Raw genomic sequence first — 22,241 nt, 5'->3', positions numbered from 1 at the left:
GGTGAGCCAGCTGAGCCGGCCCCTCCCTTACTGAAGGCCGGAGCCCATCCCCCAGTCCGGCCTGGCGCGCGAAAGAAAAGGCGGGAAGCGCGGGGCGGGTGTCAGGCTTTATTGCGCAGGGTCGGGGCCGTCGCGTCCCTCGGCCGGTCAGGCGCAGCGGGAGGAGTCCAGGTTCTTGTTCTCCGGGTTGTAGGAGGCCCCCGCGAAGCAGATGGCCGCCTTGCGGTCGCACTCGCAGATGAAGAGCTCGCACGGGTCGTTCTTGCCTGCGGGGGGAAGGGAGGCGACGTCAGCGAGCGTCCGGCCATGGGCCTGGCCCGCCCCGGGGACCGCGCACTAGGCGGGCTCCTTCCCCGCGCGGGCCTTGGAGCCAGAGGGGGGCAGCAGGGCACGTCTGGCGCCCCTGGGCTGTGGGGGCAGAGCTGATAGGGAGCGCTCCGGCAGGGCCCCAGGCGGCGGCGCCTCTCTCCAGCGTCTTGGGCCCGTTACCTTGGAGGGCGAGGACGGAGCTGAAGACTCTGCCCCGCTCCAAAGCTCGGCTCTTGCCCTAGCAGGACCTGGGCCGGTAAAAACTGTTGCCTCACCCGTGTTCACAGGCCTGGGACCAGCACTGCAAAGTCCTTTATCAACTACAGGACACCAAACCCCGCCAGACCAACCACCAGAATTAGAGCAACATAGTGCAGCCCTTGCAAGACTAAATTACCATGTGCCCCCTGCAGAGAACAGGAGGAATCTGCTGCACCAAGACCCTCCTAATGGCAGGGAAATGATTTGGTAGGATAGTCCTAACAAGTGAATGGCCCATGCTGCAGAGGAAGGTGAAAACTCAGAAGGTCCCTGGTAACATGATAGCTTTTCCTAGTCCAAGCAATGGCAGCCCTTTAGGGAAGACAGAACTTCTGCTGTTTTGAATCCAATATTTTCTTTTTTTTTGCCCACTGCTCTGGTCCTGATCCTTTGTGTGTCAATTGTGCCTATCCCCTTTTAGGTGTCACTAGCCTCTGAGGGAATCCCTGTGGCTGTCATGGAAACATTACATACTTTCAGTTTTCAAATGTTTGAACAATAACTGTTAAGTGAGGCAGTTTCAAACTACAATGATGGGAAGCTTTAAATCTTCCTATGTGGCAAGCAGGAGAATTTGCAGCCAAGATGATTCTCTGCTGGCAAGTGAAACTGATGAGCTAAAAGTTATATTCCTTCCTTTCACTCTCACACCTACTCCCTTTAATTTGAAATACTCTCAAGGTTATTTACAGAATACTTCAAACACACCACTACTGAAATGCAGCTGCCCCAGGGATAAAGAGCCACAGTCAAGTACCCCTCAACAGTGGGAGGAGAGGAAACTATGGGCAAGATACCTGGGCAAACCCCCTGTCATAAGAATTGACATGAAATTTAATAGCAAGAAGAGATGGAAGCTCTGTGCACCAAACACTGTGTGGAACTTAGTTTAGCAGGACAAAAGGCTTTGGCCTGTGTGTGTCCCAGATATGAAACTTTGATCCCAGGGCATTAAGGCCTTTCAAACCAGAGCTATGGGCTATGCTGTGTAGAATGTGATTGTTATAGAGCAGAGGTGGCCAACCTGTGGCTCCGGAGCCACATGCAGCTCCTTGTATAGTCATTGACTCCGAGGCTGGAGCTACAGGCACCAACTTTCCAATGTGCTGGGAGGTGCTCACTGATCAACTCCTGGCTCTTCCTCAGGCCCCACCCTCTCCCCTGAGCCTGCAGTGTCTCTGCTCTTGCCCTTCAGAGCCTCCAAGAAACAGCTGATCAGGAGGTGCAGGGAGGGAGGGGGAGGCACTGATCAGCAGGTGGGCTGGAGGCATTGGGAGTGGTGGGGGGGAAGCTGATGTATTACCGTGCCACTCTGGCTCCTTCTCAGGCTCAGGTTGGCCACCTCTGCTATAGAGTGTCTAGGGGGAGGTATACCCACTCCTAACAAACACCATCTTTGCTGAAGTGGGTGATGGTATAGTGGGGAGCCTGCTTTTAGGAAGCACATTCCTGCTGAAGGAGATACAGCTTAGATCAAACCCCATAAAAAAGAAACCAGTGGCTGACATGAAATAAGAGATAGTTAGACATACTGCTACAGGTAACAGTGGTGCCTGAGCAGCTGTAGGTATACAGCTCTGTGTAAGGGTTGTCCAGAAGTCCTTTACATGCTGAAAGCTGCTGGGCCTCAGAATAGCAGTTATCATGCACCTGACAGCACCTGTGAAATAATGGGGAATACATTCAAAACCATGTACTCAGGCTTGAGCTCAGCTGGCTTGTTTTAAGTTATCTAACTAGGGTGGATATTCTAGACAATGCTCTAAACAAAAGGGCACAATGATCAGACAGCAAACATAGGGCATCTCTGAAGAGAAAGTAATCTGCTAGATAGAAGGCCAAATTCTCAGTCTTATTGTTGCACATGCACTTACATCAGTAGCATTGTAGTGGCATCACTTGGGTACAAAGCCCTATGATGTATGCTTAAATCAGATTACCCCAATTTGTTTCTCTCTTGGCTGCTACTTAGCACCACTACAAGAGTTGTTACTACACATTCACTTCAGCTCTTCAATATAGCAACCACCAGCAGAAGAGTGGAACAAGAGGAGCTGCTTGGATGATGTGTAACCTCTGAGAATGTGCACAGTGAAATACAATACAACCCCATTTCTTAGCTCTGAATGTCATATTAGCCAGGAATGTTCTCCAAAAACCTACAGACACAGGCACCTGGGAAGGGGCTGTCAGCAAAAACAGCAGATACAGCTGCAAGGAGAGGGAAGGATTTTGAGAAGGCAAAGTCTCACCAACCTGTCAAGGGTATCCACTGGTGTTCCACTGCCTCCGAGGCCACAGTAGCAGCCATAGTTATTGTAATCCAGTAATGGGTTGCTGCTTGGGATAGTGCATTTGATTATCGCACGGAACTGCCACAGAGCCCTGGAGGTGGCAGCGGCATTGGCCGCACCCACTGAGAAGAAACACAAATGCTCAGGTTGGAGCTATACCTGACATTAGCAGACAATACCTATTCATGTCCCAGATGTGCCCAATCTGGTTCCGTTGTAGTTGCAACCAAGCTGATGTTAATCACAGATCCTAAAGACCGGGGTATGGGGGAGGGTGGGAAAATAGCTTTCTTCTTTGAGTTTTTTAAGTTAAAGCGATAATGCTCCTGCCTATCAAAAATGGGGTGCTGCAGAGGCAGCTTCTGAAGGTGGATGATCTCATTGTCCAACTGTAACTTTCCATAGATTACCTGTGCCTGCTCCCATATTTATGGCAAGATGAGTTCGTACCCACCAAGACCTCCACTCTGTGATGCATGTGCAAGATAGACAGACTTAGGGTGTGAGAGTGAGTAAATGAGGTAGCCATACCTGAAAACAGCAGAATGAGCAGAATGAATTTCATTCCTTCAGCAGAGTATGAAAAATGTGTCTGTGGTCTGCATTAGTCTCTTTATATTACAACCTTACTTTGACACAGGTGTGATAACAGGGCAGTGTTTACATTGTTGAATCCAGACTTCTGTCAGTGGATGTGGGATCACAGAGTATAGCAAGGTTGGCTGAAGGTCATCAGTTACCGTTCCAGGAGCCAACAGGCCAGCTGCATACTTCAGGGTTTTTCTTTTATTTTAAAATTAAGATAATGTTTGTGTAACAAGCTAAATTTAAAGTCCTGGAAATAAATTCTTTAAATCCATAAAACAGATACAGCATAACATGGGCAAGCTCCCCAACCACAAACCTTGAAGAACTATTTCCATGCCCAGACAGTGGGGCTTCTCTGCTGAGAATAGCACTAATGGTGGCAGTTGTGCTGGTGACTCTTTTTACACGAATACCTATCCTCCAAGGAACTAGCCTGATGTTTTCATAGCACCCTATTTTATCCCCAGTCCAGAAGGTGCACCTGTGTTCTCCTGGCCTGGTCCAGATAATAGGGTAAAAGCAGTTCACCCCATTCTGAATGCTCTTCTGTCATGAGGTGGGTGGCCAGGTGAAGGTGCTGTGTGATGCTAAGGGATAAGCAGGTTGTTATTTTGAAAACATGAAGGAGGGAGAGGAAGGAGATATTCAATGATCTAAAAATCAAAAAAGTCCTACAAAAAGTGGAAACTTGGTCAAATTACAAAGGATGAATATAAACAAATAACACAAGTATGTATGGACAAAATTAGATCAAACTGTCTAGAGACAAAAGAGTAACAAGAAAACATTCTACAAATACATTAGAAGCAAAAAGGAAGACCAAGGACCGGGTAGGCCGTTACTCAAGGGGTGTGTGTGGGGGGAAACAACAACAGAAAATGTGGAAATGGCAGAGGTGCTTAATGACTTCATTTCGGTTTTCACCAAGAAGGTTGGTGGTGATTGGATGTCTAACATGGTGAATGCCAGTGAAAATGAGGTAAGATCAGAAGAGGCTAAAATAGGGAAAGAACAAGTGAAAAATTACTTGGACAAATTACATGTCTTCAAGTCACCAGGGCCTGATGAAATGCATCCTAGAATACTCAAGGAGCTGACTGAGGAGATATCCGAGCCACTAGTGATTATTTTTTTAAAAGTCATGGAAGATAGGAAGAGATTCCAGAAGACTGGAAAAGGGCAAATATAGTGCCAATCTATAAAAAGGGAAATAAGGACAACCCATGGAGTTACAGACCAGTCAGCTTAACTTCTGTACCCGGAAAGATAATGAAGCAAATAATTAAGCAGTCAGTAAACATCTAGAAGATGATAAGGTGATAAGTAACATCATGGATTTGTGAAAAACAAATTGTGTCAAACCAAACTGATAGCTTTATTTGACAGGGTAACAAGCCATGTGGATGCAGGGAAGAAATAGACATGGTATATCTTGACTTTAGTAAAGCTTTTGATACTTTCTTGCATGACCTCATTAAAAAAACTAGGGAAATGCAACCTATACGGAGCTACTATAAGGTGGGTGCAAAACTGGCTGGAAAATTGTTCCCAGAGAGTAGTTACCAGTAGATCACACTCATGCTGGAAGGGTATAATGAGTGGGGTCCCGCAGGGATCACTTCTGGGTCTGGTTCTGTTCAATATCTTCATCAATGATTTAGATAATGGTATAAAGAGTACACTTATAAAGTTTGCGGACGATACTAAGCTGGGAGGGGTTGCAAGTGCTTTGGAGGATAGAATTATAATTCAAAAATGATCTGGACAAACTGGAGAAATGGTCTGAAGTAAAGAGGATGAAATTCAATAATGACAAATGCAAAGTACTCCACTGAGAAAGGAACAATCAGTTGCACACATACAAAATGGAAAATGACTGCCTAGGAAGGAGTACTGCAGAAACGGATCTGGGGCTCATAGTGGATCACAAGCTAAATATGAGTTAACAGTGTAACACTGTTGCAAAAAAACATCGTTCTGAGGTGTATTAGCAGGAGTGTTGTAAGCAAGAAACGAGAAGTAATTCTTCCACTCTACACTGTGCTGATTAGGCCTCACCTGGAGTATTGTGTCCAGTTCTGGGCACCATATTTCAGGAAGGGTGTGGACAAATTGGGGAGTGCCCAGAAAAGAGCAACAAAAATGATTAAAGATCTAGAAAACATGACCTATGAGGGAAGATTGAAAAAATTGGTTTGTTTACTCTGGAAAAGAGAAGACCAAGGAGGACACTATAACAGTTTTCAAGTATGTAAAAGGTTGTTACAAGAAGGAGGAAGAAAAATTGTTAACCTCTGAGGATAGGACAAGAAGCAATTAATTTAAATTGCAGCAAGGGAGGTTTAGGTTGAACATTAAGAAAAACTTCCTAATGGTCAAGGTGGTTAAGCACTGGATAATTTGCCTAGGGAGGTTGTGGAGTCTCCATTATTGGAGATTTTTAAGAGCAGGTTAGACAAACACCTGTCAGAGATGGTCTTGATCACTGAATGTTTGGCAAGTGGTAGGAACCAGGGGAGTTGGAATGTCTCAGCTTCTTAGGGTGCAGAAGCAAGGAACAGCCATAACATGGAAAATATTAGTGGTAGGATGTAAACAAAGGAGAAGAGAAATGTAGAAAGGAATTGTCTGAAGAAGTAACATCAGTTACTATGCCTGCAGTTCCAGATCAGAATTCAGAAAAGATCCAGCAGGGCTTTCACTGATATGCAAACTGAATGGGCACCAACAGAAATTTGAGCTCATTCGTGTGCAGGGTAGCTATTGACTGGACAAAATTGTGGCTACATTAGCATCTTGCCAAAAGAAATACATTAGCCACAATTTGTTTGAAATGGAAAAGATTGCAGCCAACCTAATTTTTAATGGCATGCTGTGCTCCCCAGGCTGCTAGGATCAAGATGGCCCTTTGCATCTTGGGACCTGCCATCTCCACAGGTAGCATTAAAAGGTCTAAATATGCACGGGACAGTGTTGCAGAGATACCTGGCCTGTATTTGACCAATGGAACCCACTTTGCAAACCCCTTTCCAGAGGGCACTGGAGAATTACCAGCACCTTAAAAGTTCCTTTCTTCCATGCATCAAAATTATCCTGGAAACACAAATATTTCACTCGAATACACTGTGTATACCAGGAATGATAACGTAATGTGCAGAACGCAATGCCATCCACAGCCTCAGAAAGCACCCTGACATTATCATCAAAGAGGCGCTGTTGTCATCATGAACAGGTCTGACTACCAAAAGGAGGCCGCCAGACAACTCTCCAATACCAAATTCTACAGGCCATTTCCCTCAGATCCCACTGAGGAATACACTAAGAAACTGCACCATCTACTCAGGACACTCCCTAAACTAACACCGGAACAAATCAGACATACCTAGAGCCCCGACCAGGTTATTCTATCTACTACCCCAAGACCACAAACACGGAAATCCTGGACCCCCCCATCTCGGGCATTGGCACTCTCAATGAAGGAACTGGTCTGGATATGTGGGACTCTCTACGTCAGACCCTATGTCCACCAGCACTCCCAGCCGTGACCACCCTGATATCCTGAGGAAACTCAATCGCAATTGGTCAACTCCAGAAAACACCAATCCTAGCCACCATGGATGTAGAGGCTCTTCACAAACATCCGCACACACAAGATGGATACAAGCTGTCAGGACAGTATCCTGATGATGTCACAGCAAAACTGGCTGCTGAGCTCTGTGCTTTAACTCAACAACACACAACTATTTCAAGTTTGATTGATAAATATATATCTCAGAATCAGTGACACTGCTATGGCACACCGCATGGCCCCACAATATGCCAATTATTTTTTGGCCGACCTGGAACGCTAATCCTCAGTCTTGTCACTCATGCCCCTTCTCTAACCTCTATATTGAATGACAGTCATCTCCATCATATGGACCCATGGGAACGGAGACTCTAGAAAATTCCACCATGATTTCAACAACTTTCCACCCCCACCCTTCAACCTCAGCCTGGACGCAATCACCACGGAGGCCACTTTCTAGACCACCCACGGTGCAAATAAGTGATGGTCACATTACCCAACCACCCTATATCGACAACCTACCGACCGCCCTGCGCCTACCTTCATGCCTCCAGCTCCATCCCGGGCACATCACACGAATCCATTGTCTACAGCAAGCACTGAGTACACCGCATCTGCTCTAAACTCTCATGACAGAGACCAACACCTTACAAAATCTCCACCAAAGCAATTCTCAAAACTAACAATCCTGCATGAGGAAATAGGAAACAGTCAAACAGAGCCAGAAGTGTACCCAGAAGCCTCCTACTGCAAGACAAACCAAAGAAAGAACAACCAACAGGACTCCACGGCCATCAACATACAGCCCCCAGCTAAAACCCCTACCAATGCATCATCAGGGATCTCAACCCATCAGGACAATGATCCCACACTTTCATCAGGTTCTGGGTGGCAGGCCAATTCTGCCACACAGACAACCTGCAACCTGAAACATATTCTCACCAGCAACTGCACATCCGTACCATAGTAACTCTAGCTCATGCAGGACCAATCGCAGCAACAAACCTCCGATGCCAACTCTGCCACTATATCTACAACCATAGCGACACCATACAGGACCTAACCAGACCAGCCATACACCACTTGGTTCATTCACCTGCACGTCCACCATGTAATATATGCCATCAATATGCCACACAAATGCCCCTCTGGCTATGTACATCGGCCAAACTGGACAGTCACTACAGAAAAGGATAAATGGATGCACAAATCAGAATATCAGGAATGGCCATATACAAAATAAGCCTGTAGGAGAGCACTATCAACAACCTGCCTGGCCACACTATAAGCAGACCTTAAGGTGCCATCCTGCAGCAAAAAGCCAGGACCAGACTTAAAAGAGAAACTGTTGAGATTCAAGTTTCATCTGCAAATTTGACACCATCATCCTTCTGGACTAAACCAAAGAGCTGTGATAGGCTTGCCAATTACAGAAAACAGTCTCCTCCCTGGTTTTCACACCTCAACTGCTAGAACAGGGGCTCAATCCTCCTGATTGAAAACTTCGTTATCATCTAGCTTGCTATTTGCTCAGCATATATTATACCTGCCCCTGGAAATTTCCACTACCTGCGTCTGACGAAGTGGGTATTCACCCACGAAAGCTCATGCTCCAAAATGTCTGTTAGTCTATAAGGTGCCACAGGATTCTCTGCTGCTTTTACAGATCCAGACTAACACGGCCAGCCCTCTGATACTTAACCTAATGTCCCACATTAAGAGCAATCGTAGGACTCCAGACTTACTAAGTGCACCTCTAATTAGCACTGCACCACCAGATCTTTCCCTGGTTATGATCCTGCTAACCCATGACTGCTTTGGGAACACCTGCATCCACTTCTCTTCAGTCAGATGTCATCAGATTGATGACAGAGTTGCTAATGGAAAGAACTGTTGATGAATTGACTCCAGGAATAAGCAAGCGGCATGGTACTCACACTCCTGGAAAGACAAAGCATCTAAACTTAGACAGAGCCAAATTTATCTCTAATGTAACTCCAACTTCAGCAGAATTACTCCAGGGGTGAACTGGGCCCATTATTTTTAACTCACCCACCTGGTTATCATGTATCTGAGAGATACTGATTTTCCAGTGCTGGCTTCTGAATTGTGATGGGAGTACCCAGTCATGTTTCTCACGAAGTTTTGGCTACTTTCCAGATCATAAATGATATTGAATAAAAGTGAGTTTAAAGACAAGCAGCTCCCCACTAGCCACCTCCCTACAAGTACAAGCACCCAGTACTTTATTTGTTATAATTTCCCTTAATCTGTGGTCCTTCTGACACTTTTCAATGTCTCAATTTTTACGGACAAGTTTCATTCACGCGCTTTGCTAATATCCAGATATTTCAGCAATTGTTTCCTTCAGCTCCTCATTTTGTGCTTTGTGTGACCAAGTCTCTCCAGAATTATTTTTATAAATAAAAACTTGCCACATTTATTACTTATGGTTCCATTATCCTCTAGAGATGCAACTAAACTTAAGACTTTTAGCCAGTTCTCCCACTATGTCTAGTACCTGTACCATCTCACCAAAACTAGCCGAAGAGACCACTTACATTCTTACCAACCTGTCTGCTAAGCCTGCTCAGCGTAGGTCTAGTTAACATGGTGCCAAAACCACTGGGTGACCAGTCTACACTAGTGCTCCTACCGTTTCAAACACTGGTGGAACTGCACAAGGGCTAGAGAAAGGGTGGGAGAACCGCCGTAAATTCTCAGTTGTAGACTAGGCCTCTGCTCAGATTCTCACTGTAATTGTATTAAGGGCCTGTAGCTAGTTTTACCGGTTGCAACTACCAGGATTACTTTTTTCCTCCTTTTGTGTGTCCCACATGCTGTTTATTGTTTTTTAAACTCTTGGTTTCCTCCCCAGTTCTCTAAGACTCCCATCATTAGTTCAGAAAGTTAATTAATTCCCTTTACACCAAGATACAGATTATTCAGAACATTTGCTTAAGTACGTGTTCATTTTCCAAGTAGTTCAAGATTCTCATGACTAAATTGTCCAAACCTCTTAGCCAGATTTAAAACAATTCAGTATCTCAGTTGCTTTAGAATCACCATTAATTTCACCTTTTCCCCATTGTCTTTCCCGCTATTATTTTCACTTTTCATATACTTGTAAGCCTTCTTGTTCTCCACTTCTCTACTCTTAACATATTCCTTTTATTGCCCTTTCCTTGTGCCTGTAAACCTTCACTTTCTGGGGTTCCTTTCATCTCCAGTTTTAGCATGTGTGCTCCCAAAGAACAGCTTGATGGTTGTGTGTTGTGTATTTTTGTGTGTCCCATGTACATAAGGCCCACATGTGGCAGGTACAATTAAAGTCTGAGCATTTGTGTCTGGTGATTTCCAGACAATCAATCCTAAAGTGGGGAAAGTGAGTTAGTGAGGACCACCCAGACACCAGACAAGGAGAAACAGGATACATTTCATTCTATCACTGAAGGATACTAGATGAAAGCTCTGGTCTTCATGGATCAGTCTATCCCAAAGCCTCCCACCTTGATAGCTGTGACAACACAGCAGAATTTCCATTATTAAATGCAGACTCCATCAGGACTCTTGGGGTTACTTTTGCCAGCAGATCTTTGAACAGTGTTTCATAAAACTATATTAGTTGCTTCTTATTATTTGCATTCTTCTCACAGTAGCATTGTGACCTGTTGTGTATTAATTTGAGTGCTTTTTAGGAATCTCCAACTTTCTTGTACACTAGCAGATTTTAATATTTCCTCCCAGTGCTCTTTATTCACTAGATTTCTTTATTCTCCACAATTTGCTTTCTTGCAGTCTTAACTCCCTTGTTCTGCTGTGTTCAGCAAATCCAAAGAATACTTCCAGGCTTTCTGATTTCCTGGTGTGTTACTTCTTTCTGGAATCCACAGACATCCATGCATGACCCCTCTGAAGTGGAGAAGAATTATCATCTCTGTTTTATGGATGGGAAACAGATGCTCAAAAGAGAGTTAAGGGATGTACCAGAGCTGGGAGTTGAATGCCAGGTCTGTGGCTCCCAGGCTTGCGTGCTAACCACAGGGCAAGATTCCCAGCATCCCCAAACCTAGGTGAAGCTTTCCCCAATTCAGAGCCACTCATACACATACCACAATCCAGAAGGACCATTTTCAAATAATTTATTAGGAATTTAAAACTGAAATCTGGAAAAAGGGTTACAGGTGTGGAGAGAACAAACACTGGAGTGTAATAACTTACTGGCTTTCAAAACATAGCTTTATTTCTTTTTAAAAAATGCCCACCCTCAAACCAGAGCCCCAGCCTCTGGGCAGCAGCAGCACTGGCTGGAGAGCAAATCACAGCCCAGTGGCAATACAGTGGGGCTGGGAGGTGTGTGGAAGGGGGCACAGAAACAGCTCAGCGCATGTACCAAGAGGAAAGAAAGCGCTGTCTGCAAACCCAAATTTGAAGTATACAGAATAAAAATAAACCCAATACAATGCAGCTCTTCTTTAATTAGGAAATATTAAAAAAAACTCAGACATACAGACTCTTGTCTCAATAACAAAAATTATTGCTTTGTGTTTTCAGTACTAACCCATTAAGTACCTCTGACTAAACAGAGCTCTCCAAATGTATTGCTTGGTCAGGCACGGCCCACACTGCTGGGTCTCAAAACTAGCCACAATGCAGCTAGGGAACCGGGAAGTGGAAGGGAAGAAGGGGTCCATTTGGGCACCGTGGCCCCCCTCCAATCCTCTCACTTACTGGGGCTCATTTTGGGAGAAGAGAGGGGATGATTTTTAGAACTTAAGATGAAGCTACATTATTTCCCTGGGAAAAGTGTTGGGCTGCATCTTAATAAAAGGCTTAATCACCCCCCTTAACAAGGTCTTTGGTTCACTTAAAAGAAATCCAGACCCAATCCTGCCCCTTAAATTCCTGCTTGAGGCAACCCCACAGCAGAGGCCACTTGTTAACAAGGGCTCAGGCAGCCTCAGGAGAAGGGACCATATAATCAAATTACAGGACAGACGACGAACTCCCCCAGATTTCAGGACACAGAGGAAAACTAATGGGAAGCTGTGATTCTAGAATTCATATGATCCCTGAGAAGCCCTTTACTCACCCGTCCCACATACAGTACCACCCCCCAGTTCCCCCTCGTTAAAGACTTCCCCCACCCAATGCCCTGCCCTTCAGAGAATGACCACTTCCACATCCCACCCCAGATAACAAGCCCTTCCCAGTACCCTGCCCCCTAGAAGATGATGCCCTTCCCCAGACTATCTTGACATAAGCAATATTGTTTGGAGAGTCAATTCCTTTCAAAATAACGAAGACAAGCAGGGACAGTAAAGCCCTTTGCCTAGCCAAACCAGATGCTGGCACTTAGGGAGCCCAGTGGTGGAGTCTGTATATCAAGCAACTGGGAAGCAGCTTTAACCCGCTCAGCAAAATAGCTGATGGCTGGTAAGTTTCATTTCCCTCTCCCGCCCCTTCATCTCAGAGGTCTTAAAATCTTACAGTAAAAGGTGTACAAAAAAGAAAGGAGTCCTGACAGGATTCTGCTGGAGAATATTGCTCACACTGAGGTGCCAGGTTCAGTCAAGCTGCAGCCAGGTTCACCTCGCGATATTTACATATTATACACTAGGAAAAAGAAAACCCCACGTAAAACTAAATCTAGGAAAACAAAAATACTTTCAGCTGTAAGGATAGTGTTTTTACTTAGCAAAATATACATTTTGTTTTGTTCCGTAGCGATGTCCCACCTTTTCAGATCCTTGGAGCTTCACACATTTCAAAACCTCACATTTACAAAACAGAAACAATTAAAAACAGTTTCTTTAAAAAAAATAGAAATGCGTCAGTTCTGCTCAGCGTTCTCTCTCTCTGCGTCTCTCTTCCCTTCAGAACTGCATTCACATCACATACTGTCCTTTAAAAATGTTGACAACAACAGAGTTGAAAAGATTCAAAACAATTTCAAAGCCAAATAAAAATACTCCTCATTAAAAACTACCTAACACGATCACAAAGCCAATTCATAAAATATGTCTACTAGCTCAGGAAAGAGCAAATAATGAAAAAGGAGGGTCACCCCCCCCCCAAAATAAAGATAAAAAAATAAAATAAAAAATAAAACTACCAGCTAATAAAATAAATAAAGAAGAATCGGTAGGTTGGGGAAGGGAGAAGCGTAAACCATCAGTGGTTAGTAAGAAAGCGAGATGATCTCCTTGGGTTCAGTCCAGTGTGGTCTGTTCAATGGGAGAGATCAGGGCAGGTCAGCAGGAGCCTGGCAACCAGCTGGCAGTGTGCAGTTTTATTCAATAGAAAGGAAACCTTGGCTCATCCCCCAAGGCTCACCAGATCCTCCAGCCCGCTGTCCTTGGTTAGGTAACGGGGAATCTGCAGGAGACCAGCAGAGGTGGAGAGTATGGGGGGGTAGAGGAGACAGAAACAGAAAAAAACCCAAAAAAAACTAACAACTTTTCATTTTTTTGTTGTCTAACACAGCAACAGGGGGTGTCCAAGCTTCCCCTAATGCAGGATTGTGCTGGCACCTTGGCAGTGGCATGAATATCGCACCTGACTGGCAAAGAAGTGGGGCAGAATGCAACTGCCCCTATCTTTAACATGAAGGCATGGGCCAAAGGGACAAGCCCCAGCATGCAATGCAGCCTGACTTCTTGGATCAAGGAGTATTGAATGCTAAGATCTGCAGGCTCCCTGGCTCAAACTTCTATATTAAAGACGAGGCTAGTTATATGCTGCAAACTGAACTCAAGTTATCCCTGGCTGAAGAGAAGCAGCCAAGTCACTCCCTTTCCCTGGAAACATCTGCCCTACTCATTTCAGTCACATTTCTCTTTTTAAACTACCAAACTTCTGCCATTTTTGAGGTGTGCACTGAGACCCTCCAACAGCTCCCCCTCACCCCCTTCTAAGGGACACAGCTGGAACTGCATGTAGGAATTTCCCCTCTCCCATCTGGATGTGGAAGCCTCTTTTCTCTCCACAGACCACTTCCATGCTCTCAACAGCAGTGAGATTTGCTGAGTTAGCCGCATGCAGGGTAGTGCAAAGTAAAAGGGTGGGAGGGGCTTGTCTTTCAGAGTGCCAGCACGAGAGCTCACATTGCCTTAGGATTTTGGCCAACTGTGCCTGTCTGTCTGTCTCCGTCAACCCCCCAATTTCTACCAGGTCTCCATTTCCCTCACTCCACACCCTTCCAACTGAAAGCTCCCGTCTCCTTGCCACCACTGGGGTACAGCCACTTATTCGTCTGGCCTCAGAGACCGGAGGAGCTTCCCTTTAGAGCCCAACAGTGACACTAACTGGCCAAAGAGGTTACTCAAGCAAAACACCATTTCCTTTCCCTTCCTGCCCACACTCAATGGAATGCCTCTGCAGCACTTCAAGCATGGGGACCAGAGTCTGGGAGAAGGAATTAGAATCTGGGTCACTGGGTGGACAGGACAAAAATGCAGCCTCTCGCCTGGCCTCCTTCCTCTCATCTTCAGATGAAGCCCCTGAATGATGGCCCAACAATAGGAAACTCTCACAGTAACTTAATAATAAAATCCCCTCCTGAGCCTAGCTTCACTCTTCTCACACCCTTCCCACTCCCTCCTGTTCAAACATCTTACCTCCTGCCTCCTTGGTTGCTAGCTTCAGTGGTACCCATTGGTAAAAGCCGTTGCAATCAAGGGACCCTACAGAGGAAGAATTCAAATCCCCTGATTAGACAAACCATAGGAAAGAGGTGGAGTCCATGAATGTGATTTGTCCATTTGTCCCTCCCCCTTGTAGGAATTTACTGGGATGTCAATGTCCCTAAATGTACTATTCCTAAAGACAGCCCTACCCCCTTTAGAGATCTACTGGAATCATTTAGTCCCCCAATCCACTATGAGGAGGCCTCCCAGCACCCTGAGATTTACATGGAGTGATACAGTCCCACTCAGGAAACATGCCATCACTAGACGGTCTCTTCAGAGCCGCCTAATATCCCCCTGCAGAGTCCTATGGAATCCCCAGTCCTCTCCCAGCTGTACTCCCACATTCCACAGGGAAACATGCAGCTAGCAGATATTTGCTCTGCACTCTCCCCATCCCTGTCCAGCCTTGTGTTATTCCTGGGAACCCCTGTGTGTTCCACCCTTGGAAGGGAGTTCTGTGTTTCATTCTGATGGTGAAGAATGGTTGTGGTCTTTCTTAACACTTACAGTGGTGAGTTCAGCTATGGCCCAGCTGCTGGGAAAGCGGTTTCCACTGCTCATGAGTCTCACCGTTGAGGTGCCAGTTCCATCAACCCAGAGGAACGTAGCTGTCATGGCAGGCTATGATTAGAGTGAGGTAATAGGCCCTTGAATAGCTTGGGCCAGTTCCATGGAGGGCTTTGAAGAGCAGGACCAAGCCCTAGCACTTGACCTAGTATTCGATGGGGAATCAGTGTAGAGAGCAGAGCTCTCGGGTGATATGCACTCAGCAGCCTGCTCTGTGAGCTAAGTAGGCTGCTGAATTAGGAACCAATTGGTGCCTTAAGCGGAGTGTTTTTATGCCTAGGAACTGTATATTGCAGTAACCAAGCCTTGAGGTTGCCTGTAGCTGTCATCATTTGGTTTTTCATAGTTGTAGAAATCACCCTCCCAAAAGGCTTAATGATTTATACATACCCCACCTCCTTCTACCTCCCAACCTCAACAGCTGGGTGTGAAACACTTACCCCTAGGCTATGACCAAAGCCAGTACTTGGAGCTGGACTTGCAGCACTGATGTAACTGCTGACCCCTGAATCCTGATTGGCTGCTCCGTAAAGCTCTGCCATTGGCCCAGGACTGGTAGTGCCCAGAAATCCACCAGTGCGGCTTGGAGTAGAACCTAAGGGAGGAAGCAAAACTACATGGTGAAGATCCCAAAATGCAACCCCGTCCCACCCCCCTCCCATAGCCCAGTGCAAACCTCAGCCAGGTTGCTTCACAGGGTAGGAAAGTGGCAGTTACCTGTCCCTCGCACTACAGCTGCTGCCGCTGCTGCCGCCGCCATCGGTCCATATGCAGTAAGGGGAATTGCTGAAAGAGAAGGAACAGGCATCTCATAGTGGCACCAGAGGAAGCTCCTGAGCAGGCATCTTCACTTCCCTCTAGACACAGCTGCCAAAAAGGTGCATTAGCTTGGCATGTAACCTACTACACTCAGGATGGATAAGCAGGAGGAGCACACAGCCCTGCATTTACAGGATAGTTTTCATTTAGAAAAGCCCTCAAGCAACTGAGCTGACCAATTCCAGACATAGGGAACTCTCTGTTTAGGACTGAAACACAGCGACATCTGGGTGACACTGTTAAACCACAGTACCACATGCCATCTTAGGGCAGGAAGTGACTGAGAATCCCATAGCCAGGTGAACCGGCATGGGGAATTTAGGATGGCTATTGGCATTTGGCTCCAACCCTAAAGGCGAACACCCCAACTCTGGGGATTTTTGGTGGGCACAGAGGGTCAGTAGCTTGGTTTGACATCTCATCCAGAAGACAGCTTCTATGCTGATCATCCTCTAGCCATGCTGGGGCACAGCACTCTTCTCTAGCATCTTTCAAAGTTCAATACTCACACAACCTCCTCCACCCCAGCTCTCCTACTGCTGGAGACATGCAATCCTCCCTACTTTTCCAGCTCTCCTGCCAACTGCAACCCCCCAGCTGTCCACGCTAGCAGAGCGTGGAGCGTGCACCTGGGGGTGCAGAAGCCAGAGGAGGCAAAATTAACACTGGAAGCTTTAACTTATATGTAGCAAATGTCATCCATATTTCCACTGCCATGGACACCCAGCCCTGAGGCCACAAGGCACCTCCCACTACTGTTCTCATTGCCCCTAACATGCCTGGGTTAGCATTTCATGCTCAACTGCAAAATCCACTGTGATTCTGTTTAGAGCAATGTAAAAAGAGGTCAGAACAAATCGATTGAGTTAAAGGGCTGAAATCCAGACTAGCTCAGGAGGGAATGTTTCATTGCAGGCTTTATCTGATTTCAGGCGTACATCACATTGGGGGCTTATATCTGGGTTAGTGGCTTATCATATGTCTACAGCAAACGTAAGTACAGTGCTGCAATATTTTTCTCCCAAAGATGCTGTTGTGGTGAATAAAGGGCCAGTTTTGCTGAGAAAGAATCTAATTTCCTCTGTAGAAAAAATATTTTTGCTTCGTAGTTTATCTAGTTAGAAACCAGACTTCTGCCTTGCCTAGGAAGCTCCCTTCTCATTAGCTGCTTCACACAGGAGCAGCATCTGATACTCTCAGAGTACCACCTTTCTTGTTTCAATGCTACTCAATACACTCCCTGCTGATGGTTGACATTTATAGAGCCATGTTCAGCCAGAGGGTTCTTGAAGCACTTCACAACCTACTGGCCTGGTCCTGCAGGGTGCTGAATGCCCTCAGTTCCCATAGATTTCTCAGCAGGAGCTGCGGGAACACAAACATCCTGGGAGCAAGCCCAAGGTGTGCACATGAATCAGCACCCATCACTGACAACAAGCTGCCCGGTGACTGTTTAACAGCCCCCAGCAGAGAAGTGAGGAGTGCCACCATCTCCAGCTGAAATTCTGGGGGGAATCTAGGGATAGAGGTTGTAATTACCCAACATGGCAGGTAGCCACGACACCAACATTAATAGTTCACTGCTGGCAAAAGTACCAGTGTCTCTCTAATGAGCTCCAATGAGCAGGACTTCTGTTTTATGCTCCTCCAGCAGCGAGGTGCCTCTTCGCACACTGCAGGGGCACTAGTCCCATGTGGACTTAGAGGGAAGAGGTCCTTTTACTGAGTTATCAACGCTACTCTTGCAATACCGTTTTTTTCTATTCTAATGCAGACCCAGTCCAACCCTGCTCCGTTTGAGAACTGACAGAATCACAGCCATAGGTGGAATTTCAGGGGCTTATTCAACTACACCTCTACTCCGATATAACGTGACCTGATATAACACAAATTTGGATATAACATGGTAAAGTAGCACTCCAGGGAAGGGGGGGTGGGGAGGACAGGGCTGTGCGCTCTGGCAGATCAAAGCAAGTTCGATATAATGCAGTTTCACCTCTAATGCGGTAAGATTTTTTGGCTCCCGAGGACAGCATTATATCGAGGTAGAGGTGTATATATGTGGCTCCAGGAGATGGCTTTATTAACTTAACACACCCCACTTCCCTTTGAGTAACTTGTTTTACCAACCTCAGTGTTCTTCGACATGCACACTCTACGATGAACAGCACTATTCTGCGCCATTGGAAAAATCCCCTTCCAATCCTCCCCAAACCCCCTGCAGCTAGCAAAGCTTCCAAATAGTAAGCTCCCTGCAGAAGTCTGCATCCTCACTACAGACAAATCCAGTCCTTGAAGAAACAGACGATGTCAAGGAAGTGTCAAAGTTCAAGGATGTTATGGAAGATGGGACGGTGGATAGGGAAGAGGAGGCCAGCCCACTGCTAGACATAGCTGCTTTTCTAAGACAAATACCAGGCATGCTACAGAGCTTGGGAAAACGTGGCCATGGAAGAAAGATCCTATGGAAAGAGCAGCACCAAGAATACATGCTGCACAAACTCAGAGGCCTGAGGAGCTGGGGGAAGAAGCAGGTATTTGGGGAAATACTCAGACTCCTGACTAGTCCTTGCAAAACTTCATCATCCCCCCTTCTATTACACCAGGCTCAACCACCCCTACTGATGAGTACAGCTGGGAGCTCCACCACACTTTATGTTCCTCTACCATTCCCTGCCTAGAGAGCCTGGGGCTTAGGTAGCGCTAAGCTCCCCCAGGTCCAGTGCCCTGCACTACACCAGCTCAGGCTGGGACTACAGTAGTGATTTCTTAGAATTCACACCGCTAGCAACAAGTTTTCATCAATGATTTAGAGGCTAACCCCTGGATAAGGAGCGAAAACAGGGCAGGGAACAGCAGCAGTTCAGAAGCTAGAGAATTTGGGGATTCAAGCCCACTTGGCCTTATCATGTATGATCTGCATCTCTCACCTCCTCCAATGTGATATGCATGGTTCTGTTCCCCTCTCCACCCCTTGCCCCCAGCCCCTGTTCTTGATGTACCTAGTACAGATGGAAGAGGAAATGAGGAATGTTTCCAGTCTCACTGCGCCAAGCTATGGGGCAGCGACATCACTGGAATAACCCAAAGCCCCTTCTCCCCTTCCAGCTTGCGAGTTTTAGGAAATCATGGGACTGACCTGTGAGCTCGGGGAGGACGGGGGCACTCGGGAGAGGGGTCCGCTCTACACGGAATTCTAAAAACGAAATGTAAGACAACTTAGGAACTTGTAAAACACCCCCGAGGGGGATCTGGCAGACAGAAAGCAGCATTGGGCCTTTCTGGCTAGAACACAAGGCCAGACAGAGATAGATGAAGTCACTGCAGCACCCGGCCTTCAACTCTTTGTTTTAAATGAATTTCAAGTTGGACTGACAGCACTGGAGACTGAAAGCCTCTGCTTACCCCCAGAACAGGCATAGCACAGGCAAGGGCAGTGGAAGCATGCCTTACACTGCCCCGCCCAGACCACGTGCCTCAACTCTGCCCTGGAGAGAGAATCTCTAGGGTTGAAAGGGAAATTGAGTGTCTTTGGCCCAGCCAATCCTTGGCCTCACAGCTAGGACTGACAACAATTGCCAGTTGAGCTGGAAGTGCCTTTGTGACATGAACACCTGGTTCGCTAGGACTGAGACCCAGCAACTGGATTCACACAGACTACCAGACAGCTACTTTCAGTTGCCGCCAGTGTAGGCTGGGTTCTGACTAGCAGCTTAGAGGTGAAAGCTGCCAGAGCTCGTTGCCAATCGCCTAATGTCAGGCCTTTCTACACAATCCATTGGGGGTGGAGGGGCAGAGGAGGGCATGGGACACTCAGAGTTGCCACTTGTCCTGAGAACAGCAGGGCAGTCTTTTATAGGATGGCCTTGCAGCCCGCTCTTTGCTTGTGCAGGAAGGGGAGGGAGAGGAGGCCAGCAGAAAGCTCAGGGCAGCTGCAGGGCATTCATCAGGGACCAGTCAGTGATGGTCACATATGGGCTTCAAGACGAGGAATGGGGCAGGTTGGGAAATGTACAAATATGCAATGTTGTGAAGAGGGGTTTACTGGGCCTTTAAGAGATCCAGGATACAACTTATTGCATCTCAGACTCTCACATTTAGGAAGCCTAGGAAACTTCAGGCCCATTTAAAAAGTTAGCAGGGTTCAAGTCCTGCACTCTGTTTTCAGAAAGGTGGCGACTCTGGCGGAGAGACAGTCACACACAGAGGCAGCAAGACAGGCAGAGCTGCAAGGGCCCTTCTGTGTAATAGCAGTCCCCATGGAGGAACCTAGCAGAGAGGGGGGTGCATGAACCTAGGACTTTTCCTGTCACTGGAGTGAGAGGATAGCATCAGCAGACGTTCACATGGCTACAGCCGCCTACCTAACTAGCCAGTAGGCTGTTCCCACCTATTCCAGGCCTCTGTCCCCTCCCACCTTCACAGATTTAAAGAAAGTCCAAATTAGGGCACGGGTAAAACAGGCAGAGATTGGGTCACATGCCACGGGCTTCCCTTAGTGTGAGGACGAATGGGCAGGAAGAGGCACTTACCAGGAAACTGATAAGTGTAGCCAGGTGCAAGGCCCGTGTAACTCCGACTAGCATAAGTGGCAGCTTGGAAACCTGGATAACCTGCCAGCAGAGAAGAGGGGATTGTTACATGAACACACACGATGCCACTTTCCAGTTCCAGCTCTGCCTGCCTCCCCATAGCCTGAACACACACTGCAAAAGGACCAAGTAACATAGCAGTTACCACACACAGTGCGCACCGTGCAGGAATCTGGGGAAGGATTTTAATACATTGCCCCTTCGTAGTTCCACACATTGTTACCCTGCAAAGATATGTAAGAAAGCTATCAGAAAGCTCAAGGTCCCACAAACTAAAGTACTAGATGGTTTTCTGAAAGGGGGCTCTGAAAGACAGTGGAGCGTATGGATGATGAGTGATTTAGTGCCAGTCAATCATCTACTTTAGTAATAGAGCTGCTGGCTAACATTCTGAAGTAGTTACAGAAAGAACAGGTGGCTGAAAACATACAGGCAGATAGCCTGTTCCTGGCACAGATCACGAGGATAAGTCTTCCCATTTCCTGAGACGCTATCACAGCTAATCACCTACTTTAAACAGTCCCATGAGAAAGCCAGCAGCTGACTAAGAGCTGAATGTTTGATTTGAGATCTCCCATGACAAGCGTACATGGATTTCCCACTGACTTATTTGAGTCTGCTGGTTTAAAATACAATTCTGCTCAAAAAACCCAAAAACTAAAATCTGAAGTGGCTTTGTGGGGTTCCAGATCTATTTTATTTCAGCAGCTCTAGTAAGAATGTGCCAAGTGCAAATGCAAAGAAGAGGTGTTTTTCCTCTGCCAGCCAGCCCTGCCAACCCAAGCTGGGATCCAAGTGCCAAGTTGAACGTTCCTCCTCCAGCACTACCCCCTGGGGCCCTGACCCAAAGGACACGTGTGTTTGTTCACCTTAACCACACCTATAATACAGGTTGGATGGGTTCAGGGTGCTGGTGACGATCAAGCAAGAAAGAACCAAGTTTGATTCACAGACCCTAAAAGGAGCTAATTGGGCTGGAAGCCAGGGGTGTGGTGGGACCCCCACACCTTTTCCTTTGTAACCTGAACACAGAAAAGAGGTCCCCACAATGCCACACAGACACTTCCTTGTCAGAGGGCCAGTTTGATTTGTGACCCAGAATGCGTTCCCTAAAGGAGGGAAGTCAGTGGTATAAAGGCTCCACTGGATTCTCAAGGACATTTTATCCCCCTTGAAAACAATTATCAGAGGAGTAGCCGTGTTAGTCTGGATCTGTAAAAGCAGCAAAGAGTCCTGTGGCACCTTATAAACTAACAGACATTTTGGAGCATGAGCTTTCGTGGGTGAATACCCACTTCATCAGATGCATGTAGTGGAAATTTCCGGAGGCAGGTATATATATGCAAGCAAGAATCAGGCTGAAGATAACGAGGTTAGTTCAATCAGGGAGGATGAGGCCCTCTTCTAGCAATTGAGGTGTGCACACCAAGGGAATCCTGTGGCACCTTATAGACTAACAAACATATTGGAGCATAAGCTTTCGTGGGTGAATACCCACTTCGTCAATACGTCTATTAGTCTATAAGATGCCACAGGACTCTTTGTTGCTTGT

At 46.6% G+C, this 22,241-nt stretch overlaps 2 protein-coding genes across 6 annotated transcripts in view; both read right to left on the bottom strand.

Moving 5' to 3' along the window:
- Window positions 1–106: 106 nt before the first annotated feature.
- On the bottom strand, window positions 107–3,616 carry PLA2G1B (phospholipase A2 group IB). The gene is made up of 4 exons (XM_032787677.2): window positions 3,396–3,616; window positions 2,827–2,986; window positions 2,103–2,230; window positions 107–266 (listed from the first exon to the last, which is right to left on the bottom strand). Exons 1-4 carry the CDS (start codon window positions 3,427–3,429, stop codon window positions 148–150), a joined length of 441 nt encoding a protein of 146 aa, XP_032643568.1. The 5' UTR covers window positions 3,430–3,616; the 3' UTR covers window positions 107–147.
- A 7,529-nt stretch (window positions 3,617–11,145) lies between these two features.
- MSI1 (musashi RNA binding protein 1) overlaps window positions 11,146–22,241 on the bottom strand; it is a 48,930-nt gene continuing 37,834 nt past the window's right edge. For 2 of the 5 annotated variants that reach the window (XM_075059859.1, XM_032787663.2), the window contains exons 10-15: window positions 20,630–20,710; window positions 19,237–19,293; window positions 15,996–16,064; window positions 15,719–15,891; window positions 14,640–14,705; window positions 12,593–13,398 (exon numbers count right to left, since the gene is read on the bottom strand). In XM_075059859.1, the coding sequence (XP_074915960.1) occupies window positions 14,664–14,705; window positions 15,719–15,891; window positions 15,996–16,064; window positions 19,237–19,293; window positions 20,630–20,710 (422 nt within the window). In that variant the 3' untranslated portion in view covers window positions 12,593–13,398; window positions 14,640–14,663. Of the gene's footprint in view, window positions 13,399–14,639; window positions 14,706–15,718; window positions 15,892–15,995; window positions 16,065–19,236; window positions 19,294–20,629; window positions 20,711–22,241 lie in introns of all 5 variants that reach the window. The other 3 variants (XM_032787666.2, XM_032787668.2, XM_032787671.2) reach the window with 3 other exon arrangements.

Source organism: Chelonoidis abingdonii, chromosome 22 (genome assembly GCF_003597395.2).
Source record: "Chelonoidis abingdonii isolate Lonesome George chromosome 22, CheloAbing_2.0, whole genome shotgun sequence".
Lineage (NCBI taxonomy): Eukaryota > Metazoa > Chordata > Testudines > Testudinidae > Chelonoidis > Chelonoidis abingdonii.
Note: the sequence above shows the minus strand (reverse complement) of the source record. Positions and strands in the feature narration are given on the sequence as shown.